Below are 20,939 nucleotides of genomic sequence, written 5' to 3' on the forward strand. Positions count from 1 at the left end.
TTGGTTTTCATTCATTTTCCCCCCTCTTGAAGTAAAAGGCAAATAATATTAGAAAAAAATATCAAAGAAGCTAACTTCAGTTATGTCGAAGTTTATATACCCTTGAAGTCCTTGTTCCAAACTCTTTTTCTGTATCATCAATGCACAGACAAAACCTTCCAAATCTTATTTCCATTTCTTTTTCTTCTCCTTCCTCCTGCATGCTGCGATTGGCACGCATACACATACAGTTTACGTAGCGTTGCATCTGTCTGTGTATGCGTGACGTAGTAGAGCCGATTTATATTGACTGTAACTTGTGTTATATTTATCCGATCTGATTGATCGGGATCTGATGTTTTATATCCAAAACTATCATATTAGTAAATTTCATGGGGATATTCCAATTTTTATGAAAATGTTTCTTTTAGAGCTATATGATATAGTGGTCCCTGGACCCTGACAATTTTCATACTTTATCTGCTTCGGGCTATAAGTAGCTCAAATATCAAGTTACATCCCGATAGCTCTTAAGATGGCGGCGTGAAGTTGAATTGCACAGACGGACATGGCTATATCGACTCAGCTTTTCATGCTGATCAAGAATATATATCCTTTATGGGGTCGGAAACGTCTCCTTCTGTGCGTTACAAACATCTGACCCTCTGCAAGGGTATAAAAAGGTATTGAAATTTTGTAAAAAGCTCAAGAAGCAGGCAAAACCACATCAAAAATTTACATTTTTTTTTTTTGCTTCTCTCAAATCTCACAAATACACGAACATATATGTATATATAATGCTCGCATATATATACACAAAAAAATGTACAAATTATTTTTTATTCACTACTAGAATACACAACTCTATTGCAAATATATATATGTATATAAATTTAGTTATGTATTATTAAATGTTTTTGTTTTTGTTGTTGTTTTTATTTTGTTTTATAATTAAATGATTTAATGATCTGTTCCATCGTTTCGTATCGACTTAAACAAAAGCACAAAAAAAAAAACTAAGCTTTAAACAATTAGTTAATAGACAAACAAAACAAATGAAAAAGAAAAGAACAAAAAAAAAACAAAGAACATGGACAATTTTCTTATTAATATTTGAATTAGAAACAGAAACAAAAGACATTTAATTAATTCAATGCTTAGGCAACAAATTGTATAGTTGATTGGTTTTTGTTGAAATACATTTTGTGTTTTTTTTTTTTTAACATTTTACTTTGTTTTCTTTTTTGTTGCAAAAGAACTTGACAATTGTGTTATGTTTTGTTAATAAATTATTATTGCATTTGATATATAAAAGAAAAGTTGTTCCTAAGTTGTTTGTGGTTTTGTTTTCCCTTTGTTTGTTTGTTTGTTTGTTTTTATTTAAAAATTACATAATAGTTTTACATAATAATAATATTAATTAACAAGAAAAAAGAACTGCAACGCACTTAGTTTTTTTTTTCAGTTGATTTTTTGTTTTAATCTTTTGTAGGGGATTTTTCTTTGTGTTTTTTTTTAGTTTTGGATTTGTCTTGGTTTTTTGTTATTTTTTTTTTGTTATTTGCTTTCTTCTCCTCTCTCTCTGCTGTGCTTCTGCCTGTTAATGGGGGCGGGAGGGTCGGTGATCTTAATAAAGAACTTTGCTTGGTTGAACTTTGTGGGGAGGGGGAGGGGGATGGGGACAAGTAAAAGAAATATTTTGGTAATTGAATCTATACATAGATGATGCAGAAGAAAAAATGATAAAATCTTAAAAAAGAAATGGCAGGATAGGATCAAGTTGCTTTCTTTCTTATCCTTTCTCCTTTCTCCCCGTTTTATTCTCTTATATATTTTGTCTTCTCTCTCTTACTCTCTGTACCTCAATCGTTTTGTAGGCTCTGATTGGAATTGCTTTTAAAATTAATATTTTGATTATCTATTGGTCACTACTTATATAGTTATTATATTCATATTTGATCTCTATATATAGCTATAGAAAGAATCAATGATGATCCTTATGGTGAGGGGAGGGGTGGGGTGGGGGGGGGGGGTTAGGTTAGGAGTTGTATAAGCATTTAAACTATGTCCATATTTTTGTTGTTTGTTAACAGTTTACTATTAGATTGGACGACCATTGGGCAAAAGATGGAAAGATGTGTGACTGGGTGGGGTGTGTGTGTGTGTGTATATGTGTTTTGAGAGGGTGTGTGGGGGGGGGGTTCATGTTCTTCATTTTAGCTCTTTTCTTTCATTTGTTTCTGCTCTACTATGGGTGGTACATGTATTTCGATACGTTTTAATTGCTATATCTATGTATATATATATACATATATATATATATATATATACTTATTAGAACCGTTAAATTGCGTTACATTTTCCTTTCAGTTATCGTCAAATTATGCATTTGCATTCTCTTCTCTTTTTTGTTGTTTTATGTTTCTTTCACTCTTATTTAGAGTTTTGTTTATTTTGTTTACTTTTTGCCAACTTGCATTTTGTTAATAATTTTAATTATTTAATTATTTCTGTTTTGTTTTGCTTACAACTATGAAATATATATATATATAGGTATATATTTTTGTTTTTTTTTTAGATTTATATATATATATATATGTATGTCTGTCGAATCACGTTTACTTTTTTTTTTAATTTATCGGTTTTACTGTTTGTTTTCTATTTACTTGTTGCTTGATCCAGAGCTAATTCTATATATATAGATATATATATATGTATATATATAGATACATGTATGTATATATATAGATACATGTATGTATATATATATATATATATTTAGATATATAGAAATATTGCTGCTGTTGTTGTTGTTGTTATTATTTTTAAGCTTTAGGCTGTCGTTAAAATTAATGGTAATTGTTGTGGTGGACAGTTAAACCGATATTATAACTCCATATCTCTGGCCTCATCCTCGCTATAGTCCGACATGCTGGACTCGCTATCACTGCTCTCGCGCTCCTGTTGCGCCGCCCGCAGCGCATCTTCGGTGGCATAACGTTGCACATAGTCGGCCACCTTGCGGTGATATTCCTCCGGCTCGTGCAGGTACAAGGCGGCTGCATCCCGATTTAATGGATCAACGGGATTCGGATATGTGAGCAATTGGGGCAAGAATGACTCAAATATATTGGATAGATCATATAAAGCAGTCCATGCCTGATTGATCACATCGAGGCACACAGTGCCCGATGATTCGTCAATATTTGGATGATAGATTTTGTTAACAAAACCGATGCTTGGCGATTTAAATGGATAATTATCGGGCAAATAGACGCGCACCTTCCATACGCCGCCCTCGTATGGTGTGCCAGTTGGGCCAAAGAATTTCACATGGAACTCGTTAAGGCCACCAAGTATGGTGACCTCGTGTTTCGATTCAATTAGCTTGATGACGTCATTATCCATGCGTCGCTTGCCAGCACTAGGCGATGACATGATACTATTATTATATAGAAATAGTTGTTGTGGTTGTAGTAGTAGTAGTTGTAATAGTATTATTATTAGTAGTAGTAGTGGTTGCTTGTTCTTGTTCTTGTTGTTGTTGTTGTTGTTGTGGTGGCGGTGGTATTGGCGGTGCTTCTATCGCTGCTGCTGCTACTGCTGTTTGTGGTAATCTTCCCTTCTCTTCTCGTCTTTTACTGGTCGTTGTATTTGAATAAGGCGTTTTTTGGGGATGTGAGGGTGAGGCTTCCTCTTTCTGGATATGGGATATGGTGAATAATGGCGCAGGCAGCAGCGTTGCTCTCTCTCTCTGTCTTTGTTGCTAAGGCGGTTTATATTGCAGTTTCCGTTTCCGTTTTCTCTCTGATTTCTATTTTCGCCACACAAGCATCATACGTTACAACTCAATGCAATCCGTCCGGTAAATACAGAGAAAGACTGCGATAGAGAGAGAGAGAGAGAGAGAGACAGAGAGAAAGAGTCAGAGAGACAACGGGAAAAGGCAAGTCAACAACGCAGCTTTTGGCCTGAAAGTAAAAACAAACAAGATCTTAAATTAAAATACAGAGATAAGAATAATCAACTCTTCATGAAAATGTTTATAAAATCAAAATGTAATATGTATTGTCTTTTGCTACATATTCGTAAAGTTAATATATGTATGTATGTACGTATTTCTATAGAGAGAAGAGTATAAATATATGTATGTACATATACATAGATTTAACTAGGTCATTTAATCCCCACTCTTTAGCCTCCTCATACCCTGGTCCATCTCTATTCATAAGATTTTGTTGATTCTGCAAAATGAGGAAACTATGTCAAGCAAACTGTGACGTCGACAATGCATTTGCTCTCCCCCTATTTTTTTTTCTTTTTTGTTTGATTTTGATTTTTATTCTCTCGCTCTCTTTGGACTCTCGTTTTGCATAACTACGTCATGGTCTCAACGCCAAGGAGTCCCGCCGTTCATCCAAGGACATGCATATACAAGAATAAAATTCATTTTGATCTTTGACAGCAATTTATGTTGCATACTTTTCGATGCGCAAAGCACAATGTGAGGGAGAAACACAGAGAGAGAGAGAGAGTGAGAAAAAGGGTGACGAATTATTGTTTCACTTTATCTATGTATTTTTCTTTTTTTATAAAATTTTCTCAATTCAATTTCGTTTTCATCTAATTCTCTGTTCTCATTATGGCTATTACCAATAGAGCGAAGAAGTGCGCTTGTTGTGAACGAAGAGTGTGAGAGTGCGATTGTGCCAGGGGGGGTTAGAAAGGGGGTCAGATGGACGGGGCTGTTGTTTCCAAACAAGCTCAGCTGTTTAATGTTATTGGTTATTTCATCAACAAATTGCGAGAGAGCGAGAGAGAGAGAAACAAAAATAAAAAAAAGAGAGTGAGAGTAGTAACTGAGAGAAACACATATACACACTGGGGAAGAGCAAGAGAGAGAGAGAGAGTAAGTGAGTACCTCAACAAGTACACAAACATCTATCTATGTGCACAGTGGTCACAAAAATGTGTCACTGTTTCAGTAAACATTGTTAATTACCCAATATGGCAATCAGATAATACTCGATGAGTAATATTATATAAACATTGTGCAATAAGTCAACAATCAACAATATCATTAAAAATTTCAGTAAAGATATATATATATGTATATGTAACATTGAGAATAACAAGATCTAATTAAAAATAAAACATTTATCAAAGTAGTTAAAATTGATTCGAGAGAAGAAACTTTCAAATAATTTTTGCAATTTTCATTAGATCATTTGTTGATTCATTCCACTGTGCATATAAAATTGTAGTTGTTGTGTTTCTTTTTGTAACTGTCTTTTGCTCAATCACTTAAACACTTGCTACATTTTGCTTTTACTTTTGGATGCATCTCCTTCTCTCTCTCTCTCTCTCACTCTCTTTATGCTGCTCATTTGTGCTCCAACTACATAAGTATCTAACTAAAAAGTCTGATGAAATTTTCTTTTGTTTAGTAGAAGTTTAAAAATAAGAGAGAGCGAGAGAGAGAGAGGGAGAAAAAGAAAGAAAAGCAAAAACTAGAGGAAGCGAGAGAGAGAAACTTGTCATGGTTGTGTGCGTGTGTGTGTGTGGGGGCCCACGCTCTCATCTGGCACATGGAAGATCAACAGCAGCAGCAACCAAACCAAGACAAATGTTGTTGAGGACCATGACTATATATGTATGTTTGTATATGTACACACATATGCACAAATGTATGTGTAGTTTATATATATATGTACATACAACCAAATATATACATACATAATGTGTAATTAATTTTGCATATTTTCAAGTTCTCAAAACTCAACACACTAATAATGTTGTTTTTATCACGCACAGCTGATTGATATACATATGTATGTATGTATGTTTGTGTATGTATGGTTATTTGTTGTTGTTTTCATTTACGTTTTGTCTTCACTTTGTGCTCCCTATTTATGTTGTTGTTTTATTATTTGTTTCTTTGTTTTCTCCCTTTTTGTCTCCTTTGTTGTCTACTTCAACTTGTTACTAAAAATTAACTGTCAGCCAAGTTTTTATTTTCGTCTTTTTTATAATAATTTTGTTTTGTATTTTTGAATTTTTTTTTTGTTTTTGTATTTGTTTTGTTGTATTTATTTTTTTGTTTTATTTTTTAAAGCCTCGAGCGAGCGAATGAGCGAGCACGTTGGTACGACAATGAGAGAGAACCATATGAAAACGGGCAGCCAAAGCTTAGGCAAGCAGACACACACACACACATACACCTACACATGCTCTAGCACGCATATACACAGATAGAGAGTGTCCCCACTCTTTCACACACACACACACACACACATAGAGAGCGAGAGCGAGAGCCCAAGAAAAAGAGGCAGAAGCTAAAGTAAGCAGAAAGCAGAAGCTAACGATAGAGAGCAAGAAAAGCGCACACAAAATCATCAGAGAGCCAAAGACAGAGACCGAGACACGACGCAGTGCACAAGAGCGAATGCAAAGCAAATAGCCCCACGCACTGAATCCACCTCCCCCCTGCACACCTACCCTACCAGCTCACTCTCTCTCTCTCTCACACTCTCAAGCATAATAACAAAGCAAAAAGCCAAAGCCAACCACAACAACAACGAAATAATAAAGCGAAAAAAGAAAAAAAGCTAATAATTTGACCAAAGGACACACATAAAAAAACAGAAGCATACGTATGCGTATATACATATGTATGTATTAATTCTTTAGCTAAACTACAACGAGACATCTTCGTCGAGTTCCCCTTCCACAGCTGATCAGCTGCTCCCAGCATTAAGATGAGGTCACAGAGTCTCGATTCTTTTAAGGAACCACTATTAAGAACCATTTCCGCCTGTTGCTTTCTCTCATTTCTACAGATGTTAAATTTTTCGGATCGCAATTTTAATTAATGTTAACCTTTAGCCTTTAGGTGTTAAAGGACTCAACAGAAACGATGGCTTACAGATCAGAATACTGCAATGTATTACGAATTCAGTTCAAAACTAGACTAATCTACTTGATGTCCTTGCAAACATTTTAGATAAAAACCTGTTTTTTAAACAATGATTGCTTTTAAACATACATACTAACTAGACAGATTTTACGATGTATCCTAGCTGATCAGGTTTGTACTTGGAAATGGAGTTGGCAACAGCACAAAATAACGGTGCTACGAAATGTTGAAGAAAAGCTAACTGTGCACACACATGCACAACACATATATACATTTAAAAATAAATACATATGTATGCATAATCAAGGACAGAAGTCAAAATGCAAGCGCAAAAGCAAAAGCAGCGAATCGTATGCACTAACGAACGATAGAGAAAGAGAGCGGGAACGCGCGAGAGAGAGATGCAGAGACGGAAATAGCGAATGAATGAGCGAAACAACAAATTTAATCCAAATACCAACGACGAAGCTTTTCATGCCCTTCAATTGCCAAAACAGTTGAGGAAATTTGCGCTATGACGCACGAACCAACCAATCGTCGTCCTACCCATCGGATAGCCTTCTTTTCACCTCCCCCACCTTCACCTTCTCCTTCATCATTATCCCCCACAAAACACACACACGCACACACACAGACAAACCCTTCAGTACTACCACAGTCTTAAGTACAAGTACGGTACTTCATGTGTAGTACACAATTGGAGCCTGGCAACTGAATATATACCATACATATATGTATGTACATATGTATGTGTGTATGTGTGTACTTACACCAGGGGAAATTGATTTAAGGGCGAAACCTAACGAGGTCAAATGCATGATGCATGTTGGTAAAATTGGTATAGAACACAAGTTAAAGGTGTGGTGGAGGAAGTGTGAGGAGTAACCCTCATCGCCCCTTGCCCCCTTTTCGCTTCTCATAGAAATTATGTATGGACAGCCGACGTGTTAAAAGTTCATAAACAATGAAAAACAAAAAAAAAAGTTGTAATACTATGTAAGCACACAGTAGACGGCAAAACCTTATATTATCTAGTATGAATAATGTACAACGAATAGCTGAAGTAAATTATTTTGCTTAAAAGGTCAATCTTAAAATGCAATAATATATGAGAAACAAATAAAAAAGTTAAATTAAAATTTAGTTTTTATTGCAAATTAATACAAATAGATAGAAAGTTAGTCGGTTTGAGTCTTTTTTGAATTAAGTAAATGAAACGAAATTAACAAAAATAAAAAATTAAAGCAATCAATCAAATGTAACTTTTTTTTTAAATTTATTCAATGAAAGAATTTAATTCATTTCCAGTTTAATTGCGTAAAGCAAATATGCTTTAAAGATACAGTGAAGGGTATTAAAACCTTTTTCATGTCATCGATGCAATGTAATGAACTTTCCGCATAAACGGTAAAAATGCATAAATTGTATGATTGGCAGGCAGCACCCCCACAGGACGCAAAAGTAAACTTAGGTCATTGACTGCGCCATTATTAAAGAGACATACACATGTACACATGTACATACATATGTATGTATGAGAAGCTGAACATACATGGGATATTGGGGGGTGTAAAGTCTACAAAGTTGCATTAAGAAAAACCCACATACCAAAATATAAACAAACAATATGTATAAATTGAGACATAAATTGTTGAATAAAAATAACAAAAACAAATTAAGCAAATGTGTTTTGCATATGTATGTATGTATGTATGTCTGTGTGTTTGTTGCTGATAAGATTTAAAACGCAAAAACACTGCAAAGAAATCGGGGTAAACAGAACGCAATAATCAAAAAGGGAAAAAAAGATACAGACCAAAAGCAAAGTGCGTAGTAAGGAACAGCGCAGCCAACAGGCTTTTTATAAAGAGAGTGCGAGAGAGAGAGAGTGAGTTAGATCGAAAGAAAGTAGATGGTTAGAGGGAGGGTACATACATAGGTTAACAAAACAAAGGAACAGACAGGCAGAATAAATTAAACATTAAATCGTATGTATAGATTTTTAGCAAATTCCAACTGTAAATTAGTCTTTAACAGTTTCTTGGCTATTTCTCTTCTTGGTTAGTTTTTCGTTTTTGGCTTTGATTTATACAGTTAGTTAGGTCTTTGTTTTATTAACGGTAACATGGTGCAATTATTGGGTACACAAAACACATCACACAAAATAGAGCAAAATTACAATTTAGCTTTGGCACGAAACACAATAAAGAGAGAGCGAGTTACCAAAAGAGGGAGAAAGACTGATGGGGGGATAGGAGAGAGAGAGAGCGCGAGAGAGCGCCCACAGCAACAACCAAGTGTTAGGAGTGAGGGAGGAATGGTGAAGCGTGTAAAGAGAGACAAAGGGGCAAGTGCAAAAGGCAATAATTTCGAAAATTGTCGTGTTTCTTTTAATATATATGTATGCATGTGTTTTGTAAGGTTTTCTTCCATATCAGTTGGAAAAGGAGACCCTCAAAATAGATAATGAAGATGACGACAAAGTGTACACAGAGATAAAGAACGACGGGACCAAAGAAGAAGAGGCAAACATTCACAGCTGGTGGGGGGCCATCATAACGGCTGATAGTCGCTCTGTTGTTGTTGTTGTTGCTGCTGCTGCTCCCAACACACACACACACACACCAATACGGACACCAACATAGCCACAGAGAGAAAGGAATTACATATATAGTCAGTTCTCACACAAATGTTCATATGAATATGTATGCAATTAATTGCATATATTTCTAACACAAACGATAAATTCTATAAAATATATACATATGTATACCTTTTTTTTGTTTTCCTATGTTTTTTTTTTTGATTATATTCGACTTCTCTTTATTCTTAAGTTAATGTTGTTTTTCTGGTGTTGCTGCTGTTATTGTTGTTGTTGTTGTGGCTGGCGGTCGCCTTCGATTTTTACGCTTCGATACTTCTCCGCATTGTTATATATTATATATATGCACTGACCGCGATCTGTTGTTGTGCATTATTTCACGTTTCTCTATTGTTGTTCTTGTTATTATAAAATTTGTTGCTTATTTTTAGTTAGTTTCTATTGTTGCTGCAGTTACGAGGGCAACCGTTTTTTAAACTTATTGTTATTTAGTTGTTGGCTCAACATTTGAAAATGCACTGTGTCTCGCTCGTTCTCAAATGTGTGTGTGTGCGCGCTCTTTGTGTGTGTGTGTGTGTGTGCGTTAGTGACCTCAGCTCAACGCACTCAATGAGTCAAACTATCGAACTATCGACAATGGATTGATCGATTTGCCAAACAAGGGCTGCACAAAAAGATTATTTGCCATTTCTAAACTAATGTTTTTTCAAGTGTCAAAGAAACGTTGTAATCAAACCCCCAACTTTACCTAAATCAATACAAAAATAACGGTGAACGGCAGACATGAACTGGAACCACTGGTGAGAGTGTCCAGTTCCATCACAATTGCATTTCATGCAACAACCATCTCTAATCGTTATCGATAAGAAATCGATTGGCAACATTGCTCAGCCGAGATGTGCAAGTCTCGTATACACAAAGAAAACATGAAATTTATTGCAACCGACTGCTAATGTACAACAAAACTCATACAAATATACAGAGGCACAGATCAAGGGCAAGCACCAAGGCACAAGACATATTTCTTGCGGGGGGAGGCGAGACCAAAAATGGTAAGCATGATGTTTAAGGCTAGTCTTCAATGTAATCTTCGCCCCGATTACCGTTACCCCCCACCCAACCCTCAACCAACCAACCAACCACCGCCCCGAACCCAACCCCTTTATCGGTTGCTGTTGCTGATTCAGACCATTCCTTTTCATTTTTTTTTCTTCTCTTTTCTTTTTTTTTTGTTGTTTTTTTTGTCTTATCAATATGAAACGTCTACAGCATGCCGCATCGATGACAGCGGTGGAGGTGCTGCTGCACGAATTTTATCAACCGACGACGAGCAATGCACGCAAACGTGAAATCGAGACTAATCTGCTGGCCTTCAAGTCACAGCCGGAGGCGTGGCAGCTGTGTCTGCGTGTGGCAACGGCCAGCAATAGTTTCATGGAGAATCAGTTCCTTTGGTTCTTCAGCACATCGACACTGGAGCATACAATAACACGTCGATGGAGTCAATTAACAGCAGCGGATCGTACATTATTACGGGAAACATTATGGAATACATATGCCCAGTTGCCGGCATTGACAGCGGCTCGACGACATCGGGATACGCTGGCCCAGCTGATTGCCCTAATGGGTAAACGTGAATTTCCCGAACAGGATCCAAATTATATGAAACATTGCATGGAATTTACCAAAACACGTTTCGCCCTGGGCATCAATCTGTTGCGTGTTACATCCGAGGAAGTGGTTAGCAATCGTGGAGATTTGACCACCGAATGGAAACAATATTTTTATTCATGGTAAGATTCAAGGAATATTCCTTTGTTTTGTGTAGAGAGAGAGAAAGAGAGAGAGCGATATGCAACAGGTTTAGAAACTTTTTGCTTCAATTTATATCTCTCTCCCATATTGGAATACTTCTCTATAATGGAATACCTCTCTTATTTTTGTGTCTTTTTCCCCCACCTTTTTGCTCCTGTTCTTATTGTGTGTTTGTGTGTGTGTGTTTGCATGCCTTCAGCATTTCCATGTGTATACCCGATGTTATGGATCTGGTCACCAAATATCTACTTATCGCTGTTTGTCACATCAATGGCAAGGACATACAAGCGACCATACCAAGCACCCTCATGGATATTAGTCTAGCCTCATCACTGCCAAATGACAATCAATTAAGGTATGTATATTCCCTCTAATCCTCATATACTCCTACACATATGAATGTCTACTCTATAAATCAAAGAAATCATTATTAATCGGCCATATTTTTTTTGCATTTATTAAATAGTTCCTCTATATTGGAGTTGCTGGCCTGTGTACAGCATTTGGTCTCCTGGATACGCACTGAACTGATCTCGGAATATTTCTTAATGAGCATACTAGATCTATCACAATGGCGTCCTGGCCATGAGCCCATCTCATTGGCCTCGCTCTCTGTGCTGAATGAAATGTTATATTTACAAAAACCATTGCCATATGCTGGCACACTAATGAGTGGCGTTAGTAGCCTCCTGGAGCAACATAATGGCAATAAGCAGCAGAGCGAAATGTATAGCGATAAATTTCGTGAACTTTTGCGTCTATATACAACAAAATATGCTGCAAAATTAATGCAGGAACCAGAATTATTAGAAACTTTTTTGAATTTACTATACGGTTGCACCACAGAATGTAATTGCATTGTTGCATTTTGATCTAGAATTCCTTGAATTGAATTAATTTCTTTATTTTTGTAGTGCACGGCGCCTTGGACTTTACGGAGAAATTGGACATTTGGACACCAATTATAAAGGGTATTGCGCAGCAGCCGGGTAAAATGACACGTTATAATCAAGTGCTTACACAGTTGGTGAATGAGATAATGCGTCGCACTCAGTTTGAGGCCAATAAGGCCGAATTGGAGGTACTAGACAACGAGATCATGGAAGATGATGTAAGTGATTGATGTTTTTCGCACCCATTCTTAAACTCAATTCAATCTTATGCACAGCAGAGCCCCACCACAGAATGGCAACAATTTTTGGATCAATGTTTCGAATGTTTGGCCCTTTTGGCTAGCACTCGCGGTGCTCATATCGTTTTTGCACAAGTCTTTGCCCATTGGTCGCGTCCACAGATGTATTTGATGTCATTGGATAATGCACTTGATCATCGTTCAGCGGCACGTAAACATAAATTGGCAAATATTGGTGAAATATTACGTGATTTTGCCACAGTTTGTCAGGCTGTTGTCCGTCTGGCACCATTAATGGACACCTCTGCGGCGGCGGCGGCGGCAATTGGTTCTGGTGTGGCCGATGAAATGGAATGCCAATTGCAAATGTTATCCGATAGTTTGCTACAAACATTACAATTGCTGGCCAGTAATCGAATTGGAGGCAGTGAAATGGACAAGGCCAACTTTCAGACTGATTTAGATAACCTGTAAGATTACAGAGATTGAATTAAACCACTCGATATGTAGATATTTTGATTACTATTTTCTTTTTAGCTACGCTCAAGTTCTGCTGGCCATACGCAGCATATTCCCACTGTCCAAGGCCATGGGCAGTGAGGAGTTATTGCATCGCCTTTTTGTCATATTGGGCAGCATCTTTGCCTGCAACAATTCATTATCAGCCGCCTCGCCGATTGTCCAGCAGGCGGCTAGCGAATTGTTATTATTCATCTCAACTGTGATACGGCCAAAATGCCTGCTGGAGATACCACAAATACAGAGCCTCTTGCAGGCTGGCTCACGACTGGGCACACAGCTGCCCCGTCAGGTGTGCATTAATGTGCATATCAGTCTAGTTAGCTATATGGTATTACCATGGAAGTGTGTACCCGAACAGCAGCAGGATTATCAGCGTCGTCTTTGGATGTTGCGTGAATATATCGATGGTTTGGCTCAAAATTTCCTGGAATTGGACCTAAATCTAACCGGTGAGAGTAAGGTGACGGCCACAACATTAAGTCTATTGGGCACATTAACGGCTCTAATTGAATACTTTAATGGTTGCGGTGGCAATGCCAAGGATATGCTGGCCAGCACATTTAAGGTGAGTGTTGGAAAATTCAAATTTATGACATAATTTAAAGTTTAAATCATTTGTTTTTAGCCCATATTAACAAAGGCTTTGATGATCTTTAATAGCTATGGCCTAAATAGCATTGCCATGGCCATAACTGTGGCTGAATTTAGTTTGAGCATGTTGCGTACATTGCCAACACATTTGGGAGCTCAATTTATAAAGGAGATGATTACTTTGTTTATCAATGTTAGCAGCAGGTGAGTAGTCTCTCTCTCTCTCTCTCTCGCTCTCTCTCGCTCTTTTTCTAAATTATGTAATGCATTGGTTTTCAGAGAACAACTGACTTTAAGCCGTTTGGCTGTGATGGAAAAAGTTTTACAAATGTTTAAACTAATTGTCGAACAACCGGGCAGCACATCATTAGCCCTATTGCCATCTATTTTGGATTTTAGCACTCAACAGATATTGCCATTATTACAACAACAAAATGCAGCCACCGATAGCAGTGAGATAACCAGTTTGCTCTATGCCTTATTCGATAGGTGAGTGGAAAACCGTTGCCCCAAAAAACGGTTTGTGCCATAATATGTAAATTCTATCTTTTTATCTTACTTTTCACAGTGTGCTCACTTGCAAGTGGCAATTTTTCTATAAAAATCAATTACAATCGAATGGCCATGCCAGTGCCGCCGGAACAGCAGCAGCAGCAGCAACAAATACAACAAATTTCAATTGTAGTGATAATCTGCATCCGGGTCTATTTATGGCCATATTGAATGCATATGGACAAATGCTTGTCAGCGGCACTGATCCCAGTAATGTGCGTAATGTTCTGTTTTCGATGCAAAATGTTAACGAACGGAGTCGCCTCTATCAGCGGGCATTGTTTAAGGAACAACTTTTGGCCTCATTTCAACGGGCATTGCTCAATTTACTGCTTAGCGGTGAGGGGGCATTGCATTTTGATATGATTGCCCAGGCATTATTTGCCATGGGTCAGGTGGATCATAGGCAGCTATTGGAGAGTTTAACCCAAGCCTCGCTGCCAGTGCAACAGACAACACTCGAGGATATCTGCCAGACAAGTGTAAGATTAGTCTCTCGATCTTTCTCGCTTTTTCGTTGATGATTATTTTTGATTATTGTTTACAGGACATTCCAACGTTTACGCAGAAACTCACACAGCTAATGCAGGATGCTCATTGTGTGCATCTTAATGAGACAACGTAGACACTGACACGGTGTTACAACAACAACAACAACAACAAATGTCAAACCCCCCCCCCATACGATGGCGCCACACTCATTTTATCAATCATAATCCTTTATAATCAGCAAATACATCAAATCACCTTTTTTCTGCTCCTGCTTTTGCTTAGCTCATTTGTTTGTCTGAAGAGTGTATGTGTATGTGTATGCGTGCATGTGTGTGTATGTGTGTGTGTATAAAATATTTATAATGTATTTATGTCTGCTGTGTGTCCCATATGTGTGTATGAGTAATTTCTTATCTTGTCTTTATTTCGTTCCTTTTTTTGTTCTGTGTTTTTTTTATATATTATGCCATACTTTCAAGTGCCACGCCTCTTCTAATTAGGCATTATTGTATTATCCACACTGCCCCCCCCACCTTTTTCACACTGCATCCCTTTCCTTTCCTCAATGCCAATTTCTAAACGCTTTGAACAAAAACTTCGTTCCCAAAGTGTTTGCTCTCTTTTTAATGAGTGTGTGTAGCCCTAGTCATCGTCGTTATTGTTGTCATCCATCGTCGTCATGGTCGTCATCGTCATCATCGTCGTCATGGTCGTCGAATTGATAGGATCAACCAAAATTCATTCAATTGATAAAAGACATTGTTAGCTTATAATGCAATTCCGTTATCTTAATGCAATTACAATTTATTTTAATGCCCCTAATTTTTTTTCATCATATTATAATTATGCTTTTGTGTTAGCACAGCAAATCGATAAAAGTCATAAATATATATACATATATATCTATATATATATATATGCATATCTCTGTGCCTCTATATATAGATATATACACATATGTGTGCGTATATATATATAAAAATTCTAGCATAACACATTTTTCACATAAAAGAGAAAGAAAACAAAAGAAAAAAAAAAAAACTAAACTAAAACCCCCAACTGAATTAAAAATCAATGCTAAGCAAATAATCTAAACACGAAATGTATCAGCAAGTTTTTCTATATACATATATATATCAAGATTCATTCAATTTGCTTCGTGTTTGGATTCATTTCATGAACCTTATATCTAAGTATCATTTTGGATTCTTCTATACACCTACATACATACATATATATATATATATATATATATATATAGTTTTTCCCTGTCAAACTTCCCTCCCCACGCAACAACAACAACAACAACAAGGAAAACTTAAGAAAAAACAACAAGAAAAAAAAAACATAAAAAGAAAAGAAATAAAAGCAAACATCAACGATTTTTACATTTTACATTTGCATTTTTATTGAAATTGATTAGCTGAATTATGAGTTAGTCTTGAGCATATTTATGCATGGATTGTCGAGCATAAAATGTTGCCTATAATAGTAATAGAATTTAGTGTCTACCCTTTAGCATAATGATATATGATCAGCAAAAGCAAAAGATTTGCCTTGATTTTTCATATTCCAATATTAACAATTTTAGAATTCAGAGAAAATATTTATTATTCAAGTCATTTTTTGTTGGAAAATAAATCAAGATAGTTGGACTTTCGTTTCCAATTAGTGGAATTTGTTCTTGACTGAAACCTAAGGTCCTAACGAAACTTTGTTTGGCTTGCATTGATAATAAAGGGTATCTTTAAGTCGTTTATATAATTATATTATTGCCTTCCCTATAGGCAACTTTATGAACTAATACAGGGAATAAAGTTGAGCATCTCCATCTAGGGGTAAAACTGACTCCTTAAAGTATGCAATAGGCCAAAAAAAATATTTATTGTAACTTTTCGTACAACTTGTGACTTAAAAATTGTTTACGACGAATGCTTATATGGAGTATTTAAAGTTTTATGTACAAGACATTTCAAAACTTTCTAAAATGTCTCAAGAAGCTTATGATAGGACAGCTTATTGCCTACTTTAGGGAACAAAGTTGTACTATTTCATAGCCCTAGACAAATATATAGTAATTTTAGCTCTACGACACTCAGAGTTTAGTAAAATTAAATTTTTTATGCGTACATTGCATACTTTAAGGGGGAATTTCCACTATTTTTGATCCTTAAAACCCCCTTTGATCACCAAACACTTGTGGATTCTGATTAGTACAATTTGCTAATTGGAGTTTGACGTCTGGTTCTTAATTTCTTGTTTGGCCTGCCAATCAGACTGAAATTCGGCATCTTGTTTAGTTAATGTAGCCTACCTTTGGGATCAATCCTACTTTTGGACAGCAAACTATAACAAAAATTTGAACAAACTTTATTATTGAGCTGATTTTTTAGAGTTTGTTGAAGAATTTACCATATTCAAAGAGTATTAACCTCGATGTTTCTCGATATTTCTCTAAAAAGTATTGAGATATGAGATCAGATGTGAGGAATTCTTGATATTCCTTATCTAGTCCCTGAACTAAACTTGTTATAGAGTATCAATAAAATCGGTCTTGTTGCTTTTTTATTGCTCCTCGCAGTTCTTGGAACACACGCTTTCAACACGCGCACTAAACCAAACACAAAAAAAAAAAAAGAAAAACAAAAACAAAAACCAACTAAACCAATTGCAGGTATTATTATTCTTTCTATATGTATGTATGTATGTATTCAAATCGAAAGGAGAAAAAGCAGCAAAAATAATAACTAGAAAATAAAAGGATCACTTGAAACAACAAGCGAATGGATGAATAAAAGCGACAGCTTCCTTCCTTTTGTCTCTTGATGAAATTGAATTTAATGAAAAGCGAAAGCAAAACAAGAAGATCACCCACTTCCGGCAGGTAAACGAAAGGACAATCAGAGCGAGCGAGAGAGAGAGAGAGAGCGCAGGAGAACAGGTAGAGTAGTCCTGTTTTGCATATACGTATGGGCATCCTGCGGAAGTAGTCTTTTTTTTTATTTTATTTCTTTTAACCTTTCTTTTTTTTCAGTTTTTTGTATGGGGCACAACAACAAGTGGCTCTGTCTCTGTCTCTTTCTCTGGCTATATGCCTTTGATTGTCTCTATATATCTCAAAGGTCGTTGTAAAAAGTGTACGACGTGACTTTGCTTTAGCGAGAGATTTGGTTTGCAAATAACCCAACGAATACGCTTGACTTGACGGGGTTGTTTGGGGTCTCGAGTCTACGGAGTCCAAGGCATTGGGTTCTGGGTGGGCCATAAAATTGAGCACACACCTGAGTGGGCTCCACAGTTGATTCCGGGAGGTGCTCAGCGATAGACATAGAACCAACAAAAAAAAAAAAACGAAACGAAAACAAATTGAACTTGACTTTACAAATTTGTCTGTAACGAAACCACGAGATGACACTGGAAACGGTGCAACAGGCAGCTACTGCAGCTGGTGCTGCTAGCAGTGGAGTCCTTGGATTGGGACCAATACTAACCACACTGGTGGGCGTGGTTGTGGCCGCAACCTTATACGAATATTGGCATAGAAATAGTCGGGAATATCGCATGGTTAGCAATATACCAAGTCCGCCGGGATTACCGCTGTTGGGTCAGGCCCATTTGGCTGCTGGTCTCAGTAATGCCGAGATCATGTCCGTTGGCATGGGCTATCTCAATAAATATGGTGAGACAGTCAAGGCATGGCTGGGACATGTGCTGCTCGTCTTTCTGACCAATCCCAATGACATTGAGCTCATACTGAGCGGACATCAGCACTTGACTAAGGCCGAGGAATATCGTTACTTTAAACCCTGGTTCGGTGACGGTCTGCTTATCAGTAATGGCCATCATTGGCGTCATCATCGCAAGATGATTGCCCCGACTTTCCATCAGAGCATTTTGAAGAGTTTTGTGCCCACATTTGTCGATCACTCAAAGAATGTGGTCGCTCGCATGGATACGGAGGCGGGCAAATCGTTCGATGTCCATGATTATATGTCACAGACCACTGTCGATATTTTGCTATCAACGGCCATGGGTGTTAAGAAGCTGCCCGAGGGCAATAAGAGCTTTGAGTATGCCCAGGCTGTGGTCGATATGTGCGATATCATACATAAGCGTCAGATTAAGTTGCTCTATCGGTTGGATTCCATTTACAAGTTCACCAAATTGCGCGAGAAGGGTGACAAGATGATGAACATCATTCTGGGCATGACCAGCAAGGTGGTTAAGGATCGTAAAGAGAATTTCCAGGCCGATACACGTGCCATCATTGAGGAGGAGCTAACCAAACCGGCGGCAACCAGTCCCTCAGCCAAGAAGGAGGGTTTGCGCGATGATTTGGATGACATCGATGAGAACGATGTGGGTGCCAAGCGTCGTTTGGCTCTGCTCGATGCCATGGTGGAAATGGCCAAGAATCCCGATATCGAATGGAACGAAAAGGATATCATCGATGAGGTGAACACAATTATGTTCGAGGGACATGATACCACATCGGCTGGTTCCAGTTTTGCCCTCTGCATGATGGGCATCCATAAGCACATCCAGGAGCGTGTCTTTGCCGAACAGAAGGCCATCTTTGGTGATAATATGCAACGTGATTGCACATTTGCCGATGCCATGGAAATGAAATATCTGGAGCGTGTGATTCTCGAGACATTGCGTTTGTATCCACCAGTACCGTTGATTGCTCGTCGTCTGGATCATGATCTGAAATTGGCCAGCGGCCCGTACACTGTACCCAAGGGCACCACCGTCATCGTTCTGCAATATTGTGTGCATCGTCGTCCTGATATCTACCCGAATCCCACTACCTTCGATCCTGATAACTTCCTGCCCGAACGCATGGCCAATAGGCATTATTATGCCTTCATTCCGTTCAGTGCCGGGCCACGTAGTTGTGTGGGTCGTAAATACGCCATGCTCAAGCTGAAGGTTCTCCTCTCAACGATTGTGCGTAATTATATTATCCATTCCACCGATACGGAGGCGGACTTTAAGCTGCAAGCCGATATTATATTGAAATTGGAGAACGGTTTCAATATTTCGCTAGAGAAACGCAAATATCCCACTGTTGCCTAATCTGCTTTGTATTCAGAAATCGACATAAATTCCGATTTATTTCCACCCTCCTCTCCCCCACCATGACCCCCATATCTCTACCACTCCTCCCCCATCCCTAACCGAATATCCTTTCCTATATTTCCTATATAGATACAGATTCCGATACCGACAAAAACCCCTTCCAAAAACAAAACAAAAAAAAAGTCAGCCAGAGAGTCAAACAATTTAATTATTTCTTTTCTGCTTATCTTCATTCTATTTGTTTCCTATATTAATTATTATGATTAATTTTTATTTTATTATTTTATTTTTTTTTTTCTATTCTTCTTCTTTGTTTGTGGTATAAGCGCGGGTGGTGTCCTTATATCTCTATGATTTATATTGTTTTCATATCTTTTGTTTATTTGCTTTCTTTTTTTTTTTTCCTTATTGTGTCTAATTGTTTAGCAAGTAGTGTAACCCTTTTTTTTTTTCTTCGTCTATTGTAATATTTATTAAGTCACATGGTTTAATATGAAACCCAAAAACTATGAAAAATATATGACAAACGCAAAGGCAGCCAAAAGAGTTGCTAAAAATGTAAACAGATTACTTTTTTTTATGGAACTAAGGGAAGAGAAATTGGCCAGGATATAGAAGGAAACATGGCCAACTGAAAATCGATTTCTTTTTTTTCTGAGATTCAGTTCGATCAGAAGATCATAGGGCTATTTAAAATACGTAAAGTTTAAACATTTATAAATGATGGTACCAAGTTTCCGAATAATCAGACTACTAAATCGTCTAATTCGAAATGCAATTAAAAGTTTTTCTTTCACATTACAACAAATTAAATCAGTATTTTCTTTCATTTACAGTATCAAGTGCCAAAATACAAAAGTTTTATGTTTAAAAGATATAGAAAAATCTTTTGAAAATCCTAAAAATATTATAGAAACTTACTCTAAACTCAAATTATAAAAAAGAAGTATATTTGAAAAATTTATAAGTAGGTACTTTTGTGGAAATCTAGCATAAATTATTTTCTTTTCGAATTTCCTAAAGAATATTTTTTGCTGATGTTTGAAATCGTAACTGATATTTATACAAGTGTTTTCGTTTCCAAAAAACATTTTGAAAACAAAAATTTAAAAACATCTGTAAGATGAAACTCTGACCAAGCTCTTTAAGACTTTTTAATATGATGATTCCAGTAAATAAATTTATATGTAGAACCAAAAGTAGAAAGAAAATATCAATTTTGAATTCAAAAAAATGTGCTTAGAATTGAAAGTGAA

General features: G+C 36.9%; 3 protein-coding genes across 4 annotated transcripts; 2 read left to right on the plus strand and 1 right to left on the minus strand.

Moving 5' to 3' along the window:
- Positions 1–2,761: 2,761 nt before the first annotated feature.
- LOC6648420 (ubiquitin-conjugating enzyme E2 H) lies at positions 2,762–5,994 on the minus strand. The gene is made up of 2 exons (XM_002071144.4): positions 5,863–5,994; positions 2,762–3,950 (listed from the first exon to the last, which is right to left on the minus strand). Exon 2 carries the CDS (start codon positions 3,415–3,417, stop codon positions 2,866–2,868), a length of 552 nt encoding a protein of 183 aa, XP_002071180.1. The 5' UTR covers positions 3,418–3,950; positions 5,863–5,994; the 3' UTR covers positions 2,762–2,865.
- A 4,363-nt stretch (positions 5,995–10,357) lies between these two features.
- LOC6648421 (exportin-6) lies at positions 10,358–15,423 on the plus strand. Of its 2 annotated transcripts, none has more exons than XM_023179418.2 (11): positions 10,358–10,549; positions 10,767–11,290; positions 11,512–11,667; positions 11,779–12,161; positions 12,227–12,423; positions 12,481–12,914; positions 12,982–13,531; positions 13,592–13,761; positions 13,837–14,046; positions 14,126–14,591; positions 14,657–15,423. In XM_023179418.2, the coding sequence occupies exons 1-11, from the start codon at positions 10,547–10,549 to the stop codon at positions 14,732–14,734; spliced, it is 3,171 nt and encodes a 1,056-aa protein (XP_023035186.1). In that variant the 5' UTR covers positions 10,358–10,546; the 3' UTR covers positions 14,735–15,423. The 2 variants fall into 2 exon arrangements, with proteins under 2 accessions (XP_023035186.1, XP_002071181.2); XM_002071145.4 differs by having other exon boundaries at positions 12,484–12,914.
- A 2,571-nt stretch (positions 15,424–17,994) lies between these two features.
- LOC6648422 (cytochrome P450 4g1) lies at positions 17,995–20,246 on the plus strand. The gene has a single exon (XM_002071146.4). It carries the CDS (start codon positions 18,010–18,012, stop codon positions 19,678–19,680), a length of 1,671 nt encoding a protein of 556 aa, XP_002071182.3. The 5' UTR covers positions 17,995–18,009; the 3' UTR covers positions 19,681–20,246.
- The last annotated feature ends 693 nt before the right edge of the window (positions 20,247–20,939 follow it).

This window comes from Drosophila willistoni, assembly GCF_018902025.1.
Source record: "Drosophila willistoni isolate 14030-0811.24 chromosome XL unlocalized genomic scaffold, UCI_dwil_1.1 Seg141, whole genome shotgun sequence".
In the NCBI taxonomy this organism is placed as follows: domain Eukaryota; kingdom Metazoa; phylum Arthropoda; class Insecta; order Diptera; family Drosophilidae; genus Drosophila; species Drosophila willistoni.

Coding starts and splice junctions, on each gene's coding strand:
- LOC6648421 (XM_023179418.2), top strand. Junction 13,532..13,591: donor TGCTGGCCAGCACATTTAAG/GTGAGTGTTGGA, acceptor ATTTGTTTTTAG/CCCATATTAACAAAGGCTTT. Junction 13,762..13,836: donor TTTATCAATGTTAGCAGCAG/GTGAGTAGTCTC, acceptor ATTGGTTTTCAG/AGAACAACTGACTTTAAGCC.
- LOC6648422 (XM_002071146.4), top strand. CDS start 18,010: ATGACACTGGAAACGGTGCAACAGGCAGCTACTGCAGCTGGTGCTGCT.
- LOC6648420 (XM_002071144.4), bottom strand. CDS start 3,417: ATGTCATCGCCTAGTGCTGGCAAGCGACGCATGGATAATGACGTCATC.